The following is a 14,598-nucleotide window of genomic DNA, read 5'->3' as shown; positions in this document are numbered from 1 at the left end:
AAAAAAATTTAGATCTAAAATTCTCATAAAGACGAGGAACCGGCAAATAAAAAAGCGCGGGAAAAAAACTCCAGAGAACAGAGAAAATAAGTAAATGGTTGACGAGATAGAACAAAAATTAGCTTTTATTGTTTCCACAATCACAGAATGAGAATCAAACTTGAATGTCTTAAATCGCAAAAATTGGGAAACAAAAAATTTACTTTTTTTTGTACTCACGTATTAAACAAATCGAACCGTAACTCGGGCGTTTCGGTTGTAAAAATGTGTTGCAATTTTCATGGTCTACCAAGATGGAACAAAGTCCGAAATTTATTTTCTCACTGGAAAAACATTATAGTCTGGGTTCTTGGCAAAAATAAAAACGCGACGCAAGGGCGGTGGTTTTTTTTGCGAGTTTGATATTTGCTCGAAGCGGTGGAACGTGGCGGAAAACTCAATTACATTGTTCAGAAATATAAAGAAAAGTAAAACAAAAACACTTTTCACATTGATAAATTCACGCTAGAACTGAAACTTATTTGCACTGAAAGATGACGCATGAAGAGGAAAAAAATATTAGGTATAGTTTGGATCGTATCGCCCGTATCTTCAGAACAAAATTTTGAGGTTAACTGCTGTAACGCCGATCTCGTTATTCATGGCATTGTGGAGATCATTTTTTTTTTTTTTAGACAAGTACACAGGATATGAACTCAATTTCACCAGTAAATACTACAAACGTATGGTCTTTTTTCCCAATATTTTCAATTTAAATCGAACGACAAACTCGAAATTTATTTATTATTTCGCATAGATATACAGTGGCGTATACACGTAATAGAAAATAAACCGACTCTAGGCCGTGTCCGCCGCGGTATCTCACGTCGCCATATGTAAAAATCCGATACTTTTGTGTTAAGCGGCAAAATATGCGCGCGCATCATGGCTCTATTAAACGCGCGCTCTTATCGACCGCCATCTTTATTATCGACAACAGCTGTTTTCTGTTTATTTTATTAATCTTCTCGGAAGATACTACTTATTTATATTAACAGATTGTTATTTGTTTTTTTTTAAATATATATGTGATCGAAAAAAAAGTTGTTCTTACACGATTTTTCAGTGTGTTATTGACATAATACTTCTTTGTTTTTCAAAATGATGAAAGACATTGGTGAGGAAGCTGCGGCTGAAGTTCAACCCAATTTGGAATTCGCCGACAGGTTATAACCTTATTTTTCGAAAACGTCATTTGTCGTTTGAAAAACACCTTCCACAACATGACTTTCGGTATCAACAATATTTTTCAACCGTCCATGTATTATTGAAAATATAATACAATACGCAAGCTGGAATTTCTAAGAGAGAGAATTTCTTGAATTAAAACACGAAGAAATTGATCATATTCTCGGGATTTTCCTTCTCAGCTCTAATTGAACATATTTTGACGTGATTAAACAATTTTTCTCATATAGAAGTACTGGCTCCCCAAGCAAAGCTCTTAGAATGTTTGTTTTTTGTCAGCCAATGCTGAAAATGTTCTTGGCTTTTCATTTTCATCCAAATTCCAAAATTGTCACTTCTATTAGTTAATCATATTATGAATTTTATGATTACTTTTTCAACAGGGATACTCCGATCGTTGATTTTTCCCAATCAACAACCAAATTGGCAAATGGTTTACTCGCCATTTATCAACCCCCGTTGGAACAAATAAAAAAAGAGCTTGATGATTTAACGTGAGAAATAGATATTCAGAATTTTCATTTTTAATTCATTGATACAGGCTAATACATAAAAACTTTATCACGATGCAGAAAAAAGCAAGAAAGTTTGATGGATCGAATGTTAGTAGAAAATATCAAAATTACGGACCTTGCAGAAGACATAGCACTCAATGAAATGGTAAAAAACGATTTTTAATATCTTATCATAGAACAATAGAACAACAGTAATTTGAAAGCAACTTATATCCAAGGTTTCAACAATAAAATTGTACCAAGGAAAATTGGGCTCAATTAAAAGAGAAATGACAAGTATCCACGACAGAACCTCCAAATTAAAGGTATATCAATAGGAATTTGATTTCAAATTCTTCAACAGAAAAATCAAAGTACTAAATTCAATTAACGCATAATCAAATTACAGAAACGAGCATTGCGATTGCAACAAATGAAACAAAAAGAAGCATTGACCAGAGAGCATCAAAGAGAACAAGAACTAAGACGTGAACAGGACTTAATTGGCAAACCTTCGACTGTCTGAAAATTATTTATTGTTTGAGTATCAAAAATTGAGAAAAAAAATTATATATATATATATATAGAAACATATACATGTACGTAATATTACACTGTTATCTTGCCTCATACATAAAAAGAAAATCAATTGAATCCCCATGGATATTTTGCATCAGACAAAATCACCAGACAATTGTCCATTGTCCACCAGGGGAGCATTTTTTCTCTTTACCACAAAGTCGATTGAAAGTCGTTTCTGTCGGAAATCCCATGATCTCTCGGTCTTCTTGAATTCGAAACGTAAATGTTGATTCGTGAGTTCCCACGAAGTATCTTGAATATCGAACAAATTTTAACGAATCTTACTCAATTTGACATGAAATAAATTTTTCTAAATTACAAATAAACCGAATTTTGTGTTCAAGGGTGACAAAATTCGCCAGACAATCGCGAGGGAATTTGAGATTGATTGATTTCCAAAACTTCTACAGGAGTGAAAACTACGAATTGAAATTCCATGTTATTGATGGACCTCTCTTACACAAAGAATTACCTCGCATGGGAACAAATTATTTGATCGATGATCGCTACTCCACCATCCTTGAATTTCTTCTTCTCAATTTCCGTAGGAACATATCTGTAGACCTCATAATCATGCAGTAGGTTTTTCAGTGCTTCGTATTCTGGAAAAAATGATTTACCATTCCAATAAAAGAAAATAAGACCAAAACTTTGACGAAATAATAAATTTTATTTTTTCGAGGTTCGAAAAATCTCACCATCTTCAACAGCATCTGTAGCAATAAACAAGATTTTCAAATCAAGTTCCTGCATTATCTTTCTCAATTGTTCAGCCGCGCTCGGGATCGATGGTACCGATTCTGCTCGACCACGCAAGAAATCGCGTCGTCTCAAATGGACAGCAAGATAAGGCCCTCCCTTCGCATTTCTGTGCCCCTATAAATCGGAATAATTACTATTGTATTTCCCAAAAGGAAAAACTTTGACATTCATTTACTTTTTCCTCTGTCCAGTCAGCAATTCGTGGGGTTTTATCCTTTGTGTCTTCAGATTTGAGATTTTTCAGTCGAAATTCATTAGCTGTCTTGTACAATAGCTCGTTGTATCGCATGCTTCGTCGTGCTCTCCAATATTCTTGTGATCCATAATGATCATGGAGGGCAATTTCCATACGATCAAACATGAAAGATCTAGCCGAGATCAAGACCATTATGTTGTTTGTACAGAGGAATGATTGGATTTAGTTCATCAGAAATATTTGTTGGATTTACTAGAAAAGATAATTAGTATTCATAATTCACCTGTAAACTTCAGGCTCCAGATTCTTTTGCAAACCGGAAGCTGTTCCATGGAATAAAAGACAATTAACGTTCCGTGCTGTTAAATTCTTGTACCCCCAAAAAAGTCTGGAATCCTCATTTCTACCAATCCTACGGTAACGTGCTTTTTCATCTGGACAATCAATGACTTCATTTTTGTCCTTGAAGTTACCGGTTTGAAACATTTTCAGATCGTTCTGAAGAATGTAAACTTGATCGATTTCTGTTATTCCCATACTCGAACGTAAACTCAATTCTGTAGTAAATAATTTTATTTCAGTGTACACAAATCCATCATTAAATGTTACTGACTTTCATATTTCTGTACTGATTGTTTATTTAACATGAAATGTGAATTTGTGAAGGATACCTTGAAAAAATTCGTACATTTCAAGGATTGGAATGTATCGATTTAGGCTTGAAATATCAAAGAATGTACTCCATGGCAATTGTTTCTGATCACTCAATTCTCTGCTTCGCCAATGATACATTCGTTCTGAAAAACATCAAAATGAATAGCGAAGAAACTTTTATCAAAAAGTTCAAGAAAAGTATCTCTTTTATTTGTTGTTCCAAAAACGATAAATTCAAGATCAAAAATAAAAATTCACCCCATGGTGGAAGCACCAGATTCCATTTGTGTACAGTATCTAAATTATTGTACTTTTTTATAAAAGCAGCTACTCTCACATAAACGTCTCGTCGAAGATTGAAACCTTCGGAAGGATTGACATCGTACAAGAAATATCTGAAACGCACGATAACTTATGAAAATATTTAATACGAGAGGGACCGGGGAAACGGTGTCGTGTTTATCTACAAGCAGAGTAAACTTGGTTATAACACAAGATTACCTCTTTTTCGAAAAATCTTGAGATCCGCATTTGTTTTCATCGGAATCCGAACGTCTTTCGCAATATTCTAGTTTTTCTGACTGTGACAAATCTATAGATAGAAAGAATAGTAAGTTTACGATGAGCAATTTCGATCTGTTTGACACGAGCATTGTTTTTGTTTTGTTTCTGAGGTTATGTTTACATGGACGAGAATTGTAAATAAGTCATCGTCCCGTGTCCCCGTGTATTTGAGATATAATAAAATTTTATGTCACTGATATACTTTGACTGAGAAAAACGTTGATAAAGTTTTTTTTTCATCCATCATATAGATATGTAAATAAAAACGACACATACCGTATTTGTATGAATTTTTAAAAAATACGATACCCGCTATTAGAATTGTGAGTAAGCCAATCGAATATAAATTAATGTTTTCCGTAATCGGATTCTGATTTTCCATAAAAACTCATATGAATATTTAAACAATTTGAACTTTGTGAATAAGAAGCCATAAAAGCGCGCGCAGGCCGATCCTGCCAGCTAGCGGATGTTTGAGACTTCAACAAAATTAACCTAAAACAGTATAGTGTTTGACGTTGACATAAAAAATGACATCATCTACTTTGAAATTAGTAACGCAATAGAGAATTTTCCTTGCATTTACTTCCGCTGTTCATTATACTGTATCCTCGTCATGTAATAAAATGTATTAATCTTCGAATGATAAAAAAAGTTATCAGCCCATTTCTGAAGTTTCTTATAACTTAAAAAAATTCTAAAACAAAACGATAAAACAAAACAAACGGTATTTTTTTCTATCAACACCGTTATCCGTTATATTGATTGTGCATCATAAACAAAGAAGATACATTATCGTGATGCAATAGAGCATAATGAATAATTAAAAATCGCTAAACATATCGAAATGCTCGAAAACAGTTGATATTCGATGCGGGAATAGAGTGTCAACAATTTTATTTTTTCTTCGCGCGAGAGTGTTTCGTGTTTTCATTGTTTTTTCAAGTGGCCCACTTTTGTGCCATTGTTTCACAGTTCATTTCTATTATTTTAGAGGGAGAACAAAAAATGATTGCACCTGACATCGGTTCGACGAACGCTGATCCCGTAAGGGTTCGAGTTTCCAACGAAAAAGCGCCTTTGATTCACGGTCGTGGAGTTTTCAGGCGTATAGGAAATCTCATTGGAATTGGTAAATCCTCTCATGCTGAAGGTGATGGCTATATCGAGTTCAGCAGCCTTGGAGCAGATAGTGGGCGGACACTTGGCACTTTTGCTGGTGTTTTTAGCCCTGTTACGCTCTCCATGTTTAGCGCCTTAATTTTTATTCGTATGGGTAAGTCAAACTACTCATATATTCTGAGACACCTATACCCTGAGGCTTGAAAAAACAGAAAATAAATGAAGCTCGAGATTCGTTGAAGAGAAATTTTCTTCAACAAATAAATTTCATCTGCTGCATGAATTTTTTGGAAACCTAAAACTGAGTAAAACTGAAAAAAACTGCAACAATGTAAAAACAAATTGTCACAGTTAAGTTTTGCAAAAAATCATATTTGCGAGCTGATCTTATTGACCCACGGTGTATTACTGGGTGATAAAAAATATTTCTGTGTACCAAAATCAAGATACTATTTCATTTCCTGTTAAAAATATTAAATTCTTTTATGTTCTATGGATGAAAAATGCTATTGTTTATGGAAACTCTTCTTTTTACTTATTAAAATATTCGATTATGGAATCATTTATATAAATTTGTTTCATTTTTTCAGGGTACATTGTAGGAAATGCAGGGCTCTTGGTAACGCTTACGCAATTTGTGATTGCCTATGGTATTCTGGTATTTACAGTATCTTCTGTATGCGCTATATCAACTAATGGAGCAGTCGAAGGTGGAGGAGCTTATTGTATCCTTTTGAATATGGGAACCAAAATATGTGTACTAAAGCTTGGAATTACTTAAAAAAAGATGAATTCTATATCTGGGAGTTCTGGCAACGCCCACATTTGTGTTGATAAAAAAATGTGATAAAAATACATCAATGTCTACATTTCAAATGATTCATTTTTCGAACACTGCCCTGATGTCCACCTATACTTTATCGAGTTCAATGCTCTTTGACTCGAATAATTATTTTATCAAAATCAATGATCCCTGAAACGATTAACAAATTTTTTGAATGAATTTTGATGACTTTTTTTTGCTCTGATTATTTTGTCAGTCATGCGATAACCTCGCATAGTAATGTCAAGAGTTTAACACGTTTAAAATCTCTTTCAGGGAGAAAAAAAATGATTGCACAGACGCCAGAAATGAAGAATTATTTTGTCCTTACAATAATTTACTATAAAAAGTTATGATAAGTAGAACTCTAGGACCGGAATTTGGCGGTTCGATTGGGACGCTTTTTTTCCTGGCGAATGTCGTGTCGAGTGCGCTCTGCATATCCGGTTGCGCCGAAGGATTGGTTGAAAACTTTGGTCCTTCCGGATATCTCGTGGGTAGTACCGCGGTTTTTCCGGACGGCAGATGGTGGCGATTTTTATACTGTTCCGTCCTCAACACAGCAAATCTCCTCGTTTGTCTTATCGGCGCTGCAATGTTCGCAAAAACGAGCGTTGCCATTTTGGCGATTGTTTGCATTTGCCTGGGTAGCGTTTTCATCAGTTTTTTCGTCAAAGGACCTTTGGACGTGAGAATAAAATAAAAATCTTGCAATCTTACAACGGAATGGTTAAAAATATTATTTTCAATTTTATTGCATCTCTAATAACAATAAATTGTTTGTTAACAGATCGCAATACCGGACGCCAATAATTTGGTACAAAACGCAACGTACCACGTGAACGGTTCGTACACGGGACTGCTGTCGTCGACTCTCGTTTCAAACTTGTATCCAAATTACACCGCCGATTATTCGAGCGCCGGTCGAATGTCCGATTTCGCGAGCGTTTTTGGTGTTTTATTCAGCGGTGTCACAGGGATAATGGCGGGTGCAAACATGAGTGGAGAGTTGAAAAATCCTGGGCGCAATATACCACGCGGAACACTTTCCGCTGTACTTTTCACGTTTTTGTGTTACATCGTTTTATCGATTATGACTGCTGCGACGAGCAGTCGATTTTTGCTTCAAAACAATTTTATCTACATGATGCCGACCAACGTTTGGCCACCGTTTGTAGCAGTTGGAATCCTCACCGCAACTTTTAGTGCGGGACTGAGTAATCTTATTGGATCCAGTAGAGTTCTCGAAGCACTTGCCAAGGACAACATTTTTGGTAGGTTATTAAAAGCTGTTTTGTCAATAGAAAATGTTAGAATTTATCTTGGAATGAAAACAGGCTCTAAAAATAATAATCATTTTCGACATATTATTTGCAGGATCCGGACTGAATTTTGTTGTTCAGGGAACATGGCGAGGCAATCCCATTGCCGCTGTCGTCACCTCATGGGGACTCGTCCAAGTGATACTTTTTGTCGGCTCTCTTAATACGATTGCACAGATTAACTCTGTTCTGTTTTTATTGAGTTATTTAGCGACTAATCTCGCGTGCCTAGGCCTCGAATTGGCTAGTGCGCCGAATTTCAGGTGAATTTGATTAGCTTTTATTTTAACGAGGCTATTCGGACCTTTTGTCATACTTTGTCTGAACGTTATTTGTTTTTCAGGCCTACTTTCAATTATTTCACATGGCACACGGCAACTATAGGGCTTTTGGGAACCCTGATAATGATGTTTATTATAAACAGTATTTACGCCTCGAGCAGTATTATACTTTGTCTCATTCTTATAATCGTCTTACATCTATTTTCACCCAGTAAAAATGCAGCCTGGGGAAGCATTTCGCAAGCTCTTATATTCCATCAGGTAAAGACCGAAGTTCGCTCGAATCAGTCATCGAACTTTGATTAATTTCGTTACAGTACTGGGTAGAGAGAGAGAGAGAGAGAGAGAGAGAGAGAGTTATTGAAAATTTGTATTTTCGGTTCTAGGTCCGGAAATATTTATTGATGTTGGATTCTCGCAAGGATCACGTTAAATTCTGGCGTCCGCAGATTTTGCTTATGGTCCAATCGCCTCGTTCGGCTTGCCCGTTGATCGATTTTGTCAACGATTTGAAAAAGGGTGGTTTGTACGTAATCGGGCACGTAAAAATTGGAGAATTTACATCGAGTCAAACCGTTGACCCAACCATCGAAGAATATCCCCACTGGTTGAGTCTCGTCGACCACCTTAAGGTCAAAGCTTTCGTCGAGATAACTCTGACGAAGACTGTTCGCGAGGGACTTCAACATTTGATCAGAATTTCCGGTATGGGAGCCATGAAACCAAACACTATTATCCTCGGATTTTACGATGAAGAAACGCCTCGAGATTTCTTCCAGGAGTCGCGTTATGCGACTTCCATTTTCGATAATAATTCAACGATCAATGGAAACTCGTCAACGTTTCCGAACAGACAATCCGGAAGGACAAAAACACTCAATCCTGTAGAATATGTTGGAATGTGTCTCGATGTTTTGCGCATGAAGAAAAATCTATGCCTCTGTAGAAATTTCCACGGTCTTGACAAGTCACAAATAGCCAAGTAAATATTCACTTTCTTCGCCCATAAGCTCGACAAATTCTTTTGATTTTTTTTCATTAATTGTGTTTTATTTTTCCTACAGGAATGGATCGTTTGCTTACATCGACGTTTGGCCGGTGAATTTCTTCCAGCCCTCGGACCAAGACCCATTTGACACAACTTCGTTATTCATGCTCCAGCTCGCCTGCATAATAAACATGGTCCCAGTCTGGAAAAATCTTCATCTCCGAGTGTTCCACTGCGAGATTTCAGAGAGCGATTCTAATCTCAGTATCAGCGAGTCTCACAGCTCGATGAACGAATATCCGAGAATATCGAACGAGCACAGAATACGAAAACTTCTTGATTCTCTAAGAATTTCAGCTTCCATAAGGAAAATATCAAATTGGGGAAAGCACGTCGCGGGCCTCAAAGGCAGACCTTTGATCGTGCCACGATCCGATCAAACCTACGAATCAACTAGCGATCTCGGCGACAACGAACTCAGCAATGTTTCACGATCTTATATGATGAGGTGAGGATAAAGCGAAAAATAAGACAACTAACATTTTTTTTAATTCTGACACACTGGTGCCAATTTTCACATCCGATTTTCGATTTTTTTTCGTATTCTTTCGTTCGCTAAAATTTTCACGATTCACGGGAACGTAACAACATTTCAAGATTTGAAAATTCGATGAAATGAAATTGAGCACTTCAAGCTGGAAAATTTTCATCAGTGTCCAAGCGCCAGAAAACTTGTTGCCACCAAAGAGTCGAAGAAAAAGATAATCATCTGCAATAAATGATTTTTATTCACATTAAAATTTATAACATTCGACATCTGATCTTATATATAAAAATATTAATAATTTTTAAATAATAATACTTAACGTAGTGATTGTGCGTTACGAAGTTTTTCATTTTCTATATTACAGTGTGAATCAATTGATCAGGGAACATTCAGAGCAGACTGCCGCAACATTCGTGTATCTACCGTCCCCGATATTGACACTTGCTAATACGCGTTGGGAAGACGATTCGGCGAGTCGACAATATTTGCAATTGTTGACTGAATTGACTGCTGATTTACCACCTACCGTATTGGTTCACGGTGTCAATGCTGTAACATCGACAACCTTGTAACCATAGCCTTGAATTAGTAATACATTTTTTCAACTTCTCTAAACATTTTTTTGCATATAATGCAGTTGGAGATATGATTGCAACATACTCGATAAAACTACGCATTTTAAAAGAGTAAAAATTAACTGTGATAACAAAAAAGTAATGAATCAACGCAGGGGAAACAAAGTATTTATATTAATCATTGATCCAGATTGTTCTCGATCATTTAATCGGATTCCAGAACGAGAAAACGAAACGATTTTCGTTTCTCTGTATCGAATGTTAAAAAAAATTTCTAAAATATTAAATAGCGTGGTAAATTATACAATATCAACGTTGTAAGTTTCGTTCTGTGGAGTACACAATGTCGCTTAAAATTTCAAAGGGAAAATCATCAATTCCCGAATTATCGAATAATTTTTATACGGCATTTAAAATAACAAAAATCATCGAGCTCCTCATGTTTTTATACTGTGACCAATGCATAACTAGGAATGAACGGATTTTTAACGCAATAATGTAATAAATAAAAAATATATATATATATATAGATGTATATAAAATGCATTTTTTGCGATTGTGTAAATTATCAAAATCTACAAATTCACTTTTTTCCTTGTAAATATCGTGCATGTAAACGTCGCAACTGTATAATTCTACAAAGCTTTTCCTCCGACGATGCATCGCAACTTCAACCAACTGATATCAATCTTTGCTCTGATAATTTCTAACAATATTATATATCTTCGTTTATCCTGTCATTCAACTAACAAGTTAATTATTGTGGTCCGCCAGCGGTTAGTGAGAAAATTGGTTCGATCAAATACCATAAAATAATCTCGATAAAACACAAACTGTTATCACGAGATCAATAATACTTCGTGCGTATAGCGTTAAGCTATAAATATAAATATATGTATATAAGATTGTAAATAGACTCCGTCACTGGGTTTGTTTCCTTTTAAGTTCGAAAAAGCTCGCCTGTACGGACGGATAGTGTAGGAATTTTCAGCCCGATTGTCGTCGAGAGGCAGTCGGGAGGCACATGTCTGATTTCGAGATTTTCAAACCGCGATTGGACTGGAAAAAAATAGGTTCTCATTAGTTTCGGCAGTGGAAGAGGATGCTTGAAAATTTATTGGAATTCGTGCACAATCTTACGTCGAGTGCGAATGAAGCGCTGACTTGTGGCACTCCGGAACATGATTTCTTCAGCACGCCATCGGCGTCGAGGGTCTCCGTTTCGCGGGTCTTGACACCAACGAATTTCAATATTTCTTGCAATTTTTCAGGGTATTCCGTATGCCCGGATATTATTCCGCTCAGATCGACGTTTCTCACTCTTTTGCAACTTAGAGGCATCAAACCGGCCACCCCCGTTGTCATCGATAAAGTGCGATACAAAAAACGCAACAACCAGTCGCCCCTGTCAGGTGAAAAAAAAGCAATTGAAACTCGTTAATTGTTGAAAATTTTTTATTTGTGTTGTTTTAAGGTCAGAAAATATTACCTGCAATAACCATTGATAACGTTACCAGCGACGACTCGACAACACTTATCCCATTGAGTTACTTTGTCTGTCACCGGAGCGCCCAGAATTATAGCGTCCTGAACGATTCCCTCCGCACCACCGATCTCCGCCATTTCTCGGAGACAATAAAAAATGACTCTTGCACCAAGACTGAAGCCGACAAGAGTCACTGGCCTTTTACCGTGTTGTCGTGACAGAAGAACATGGGCAAGCTGCTTACCGACTTCGGCGCTACGTCGGCAACAAACCGACCAGGGATTGTCGATCACTGAAGCTATTGAAAGTAAAGCCGCTGGCCAGGCTACCGCAGCCATCAAGCCTGAACGGAAAATACGTGAGAACAGCAGGGTCCCGAAATATTGACAGATTTTTTTTAATAACTACTGGAATAATGTTATTTCGTATCTCGAAATAATTTTCTTACTCGATAAAATTGTGTATTTCAGAGCCTCCTGTGTAGCGAGCGAAACAGCAATACTGAGAATATACTCTAGCGCTTGACCCAGTTCGAGAAGATATTTTGTTTCGTATCTGAGGGCGTATTGTTCACGAGAAATAGCCAGGCATCGCCAGGGCCTTTCGACATTGCCAGGATTCTCGTCCTTGAGCCAACCGGTTATAGCTATCGCGATGTGCAACTGACTGTCGGTCTCGGTCAAGCGTGAGAGTGGCATGAATCCAAATTCTTCGACTTGCCCCACTCGTTTATTCATTTTGTACCCTGTTTCATGATCACACGAATTTTTCATTCGATTCTTTTGACTTTTTCGAGAAACACTGCGTGGACAAGGATTTAAGATGCGAGAATAAAAAAGCGGGAATTCGCTAGTAAATCCTGAAAAAAATTTATGCCTGTTAAGCCGGCTCCAGCAACGCCGAATATGGAACCAACTATAGCGACACCAGTCGTGCTCGCGATCGCTGCTGCAGATGCTCCACCGAGTATCGTTCCCACTCCGACACCAATGAAAGGTGCTGCCAATCCACCGGTTAATCCGATAAGAGTACCACCAGCAATTGTTGCCACCCCCACCGAAGCGTATCTCTTGATTTTTTTAATTCTGTCTCGTCGCTTCGTCGCTTCTTCCTCAGCCCTGTTAAGAAAGAGTCTATTACCGATGAATTCTTCACTCTAGAATACTCGAGATACAAGCTCTATGTCCAAATCTAAATTTTTCATTTCGTCATCATCTTTGCTACACTTTCTTGAGTCATTTTACTCACTCGGTCCTTTCAGCAACTTCTTTACTCAGTAATTCTACCAGCGAATGTTCATAGAGTTCGATGAGATCGAAAGGAACGTTTAAAAGTTCAGCAAGATGTCTAGCGAGAACTCTTTGCCTTGCGTCGTATTCACCTGAAATAAGAAAGTCCCTAATAAATTGTATTCGCAAAAAAAAATAGAATTGCATTTAACCTTAAACTCAGGAATGCCAATTCAGGTATTTTTTTATACTCTGCATTAGAAAATAGCACAAAAAGTATAAAAAATCCGATTCAGCTGCACTACTTTTTAAAGCTTTTGCTATAACTTGAGATTTACCTGATACAATTCCTGTGAGAAGTACAAATATGAAAAATAGAAAAGGAAAATACATCAATCAACCGTGGATCGCTAAGTTCATAAAAGATTTGTCAATATGACAGTGTTGACAGTATATTTCAAATCGATCATTTGTAAGCTCATAAAAGAATAAAATTTTTTTTGTCAAATTCATTTCACTATGAGAGTTGATAGAAATAAGTTTTTTGGCCACCTTTTCTTACTGCGAACAAAACTGCATCTTGAATAATTATAATAGCTTTTCCAGCAAGGCCCGATTCTTCCATCAACAAGCTAATGTACAATTCAGGAGTTTGACCACTTTTCCCTTCTGCCAACACCAACATTACAGTCTCCACTCTATCGTTGGCCCTCAGATGATGACAAAGGGACTTGACATACTGTTGATTAAAGTCTGCATTCCACTCGATGGGAAACAATTCTGGAAGACTAAGTGAGCATATTGCTAAATATGCGTATACACCAGCTTCCGAAATTTTCAATTTCTTGTCGTCGAAAAGTGGTCCTTCAAGACAAAGAAAAAAGGTCATAATAATTCTTAAAATACGAAAAGTGTTTGAGAAGAACTGAATCCTTTATAAAAAACGAACCCCGCTGGTCCGTCTCATCGTCGAGGCCTCGAAACCGAGAATCCTTCGACGCTGTCATCGTCACTTTTTAATCCGTCGATTTAACCTTAAATTCCTCATTAAAAAACGTTCGAAAAATACTCCCTTTTCTTGCTTATTTATTGTCACATTCACTACGTGATTTAAATACCATCAAAAAATTGTGTAAATTCAATTTTCACATGAAACCTTCCGTTTTTTTAGGAACTTTGTTGGAGGTTAAAAACAAGTGAAAATGCGTCATTTACAGCTGACATGGCAGCTGTGCCGTGGGTGGTGAACTGGCTGGTAGGGAGAAATCAGCTGACCGAGTTACCTTTTAAATTACGAAGCGATGTGGCGAAGTTACATTTTTTTTAAACCATCTCTGCACCGCATCAATTTCGCATCAAATTCAAACAAAACCCAAGATTTTGTTTGAATTTTTATTAAACAAATCACTGAAATATTTCACATTAATTCGATAATTCTGTAAATTCAGCCTTGTTTTCTCATTTGATAGAAGAGCACCATAACAGGTGTTAAGATTCCTGACGATACGTAAAGAGTAAAGATAATTGTGAATTTTTTAGTCTTCGTTATGTCAACCGGAAGGAACTGGAAAACAATAAAAATACTAAATAACCACAACAGAACTGTCAAACTTTCATCTCCAACTGCTCGTACTTGCGAGATTCATTACCTCACTGAATTTTGGACCCCCGCCGCGATCGATGGGTCTGTTGTCATGTATTCGACGAGTGACATTTATAAATGACTTTCCATAATAACGTAAGATA

At 36.8% G+C, this 14,598-nt stretch overlaps 5 protein-coding genes and 1 long non-coding RNA gene across 12 annotated transcripts in view; 3 read left to right on the top strand and 3 right to left on the bottom strand.

The window, feature by feature from the left end:
• The window catches only part of LOC122413895 (ubiquitin carboxyl-terminal hydrolase 48-like), a 58,821-nt gene extending 57,949 nt beyond the window's left edge, over positions 1-872 (bottom strand). For all 3 annotated transcript variants that reach the window (XM_043424555.1, XM_043424556.1, XM_043424557.1), the window contains exon 1: positions 220-872. The gene's annotated coding sequence lies outside the window, so the exon portion shown is untranslated. The remainder of the gene's footprint in view (positions 1-219) is intronic.
• Positions 873-987: 115 nt separating this feature from the next.
• Pldn (Pallidin) lies at positions 988-2,375 on the top strand. Its single transcript, XM_043424567.1, has 5 exons — positions 988-1,205; positions 1,611-1,721; positions 1,800-1,887; positions 1,961-2,047; positions 2,131-2,375. Exons 1-5 carry the CDS (start codon positions 1,141-1,143, stop codon positions 2,245-2,247), a joined length of 468 nt encoding a protein of 155 aa, XP_043280502.1. The 5' UTR covers positions 988-1,140; the 3' UTR covers positions 2,248-2,375.
• O-fut2 (O-fucosyltransferase 2) lies at positions 2,241-4,880 on the bottom strand. Of its 2 annotated transcripts, none has more exons than XM_043424564.1 (9): positions 4,756-4,880; positions 4,417-4,507; positions 4,174-4,310; positions 3,933-4,058; positions 3,545-3,818; positions 3,241-3,433; positions 3,002-3,179; positions 2,776-2,905; positions 2,241-2,555 (listed from the first exon to the last, which is right to left on the bottom strand). In XM_043424564.1, exons 1-9 carry the CDS (start codon positions 4,859-4,861, stop codon positions 2,405-2,407), a joined length of 1,386 nt encoding a protein of 461 aa, XP_043280499.1. In that variant the 5' UTR covers positions 4,862-4,880; the 3' UTR covers positions 2,241-2,404. The 2 variants fall into 2 exon arrangements, with proteins under 2 accessions (XP_043280499.1, XP_043280500.1); XM_043424565.1 differs by having other exon boundaries at positions 4,789-4,876.
• Positions 2,750-3,616, top strand: LOC122413901 (uncharacterized). Its single transcript, XR_006261657.1, has 2 exons — positions 2,750-2,881; positions 2,986-3,616. It is a non-coding gene; the product is annotated as an uncharacterized lncRNA (long non-coding RNA).
• Positions 4,612-10,672, top strand: LOC122413896 (solute carrier family 12 member 9). 3 transcript variants are annotated; one of them, XM_043424560.1, is made up of 10 exons: positions 4,612-4,802; positions 5,474-5,755; positions 6,192-6,326; positions 6,775-7,112; positions 7,215-7,698; positions 7,802-8,009; positions 8,090-8,288; positions 8,414-9,009; positions 9,092-9,523; positions 9,927-10,672. In XM_043424560.1, the coding sequence occupies exons 2-10, from the start codon at positions 5,488-5,490 to the stop codon at positions 10,132-10,134; spliced, it is 2,868 nt and encodes a 955-aa protein (XP_043280495.1). In that variant the 5' UTR covers positions 4,612-4,802; positions 5,474-5,487; the 3' UTR covers positions 10,135-10,672. The 3 variants fall into 3 exon arrangements, with proteins under 3 accessions (XP_043280495.1, XP_043280494.1, XP_043280493.1); XM_043424559.1 differs by lacking the exon at positions 4,612-4,802 and adding an exon at positions 4,900-5,107; XM_043424558.1 differs by lacking the exon at positions 4,612-4,802 and adding an exon at positions 4,900-5,206.
• On the bottom strand, positions 10,290-14,110 carry LOC122413897 (transmembrane and coiled-coil domain-containing protein 4-like). 2 transcript variants are annotated; one of them, XM_043424561.1, is made up of 9 exons: positions 13,802-14,110; positions 13,405-13,716; positions 13,191-13,202; positions 12,872-13,004; positions 12,500-12,741; positions 12,072-12,368; positions 11,627-11,966; positions 11,278-11,542; positions 10,290-11,196 (listed from the first exon to the last, which is right to left on the bottom strand). In XM_043424561.1, exons 1-9 carry the CDS (start codon positions 13,857-13,859, stop codon positions 11,125-11,127), a joined length of 1,731 nt encoding a protein of 576 aa, XP_043280496.1. In that variant the 5' UTR covers positions 13,860-14,110; the 3' UTR covers positions 10,290-11,124. The 2 variants fall into 2 exon arrangements, with proteins under 2 accessions (XP_043280496.1, XP_043280497.1); XM_043424562.1 differs by lacking the exon at positions 13,191-13,202 and having other exon boundaries at positions 13,802-14,109.
• Positions 14,111-14,598: the final 488 nt, after the last annotated feature.

Source organism: Venturia canescens, chromosome 7, assembly GCF_019457755.1.
Source record: "Venturia canescens isolate UGA chromosome 7, ASM1945775v1, whole genome shotgun sequence".
In the NCBI taxonomy this organism is placed as follows: domain Eukaryota; kingdom Metazoa; phylum Arthropoda; class Insecta; order Hymenoptera; family Ichneumonidae; genus Venturia; species Venturia canescens.
This window is presented reverse-complemented; position numbering and strand designations above follow the sequence as displayed.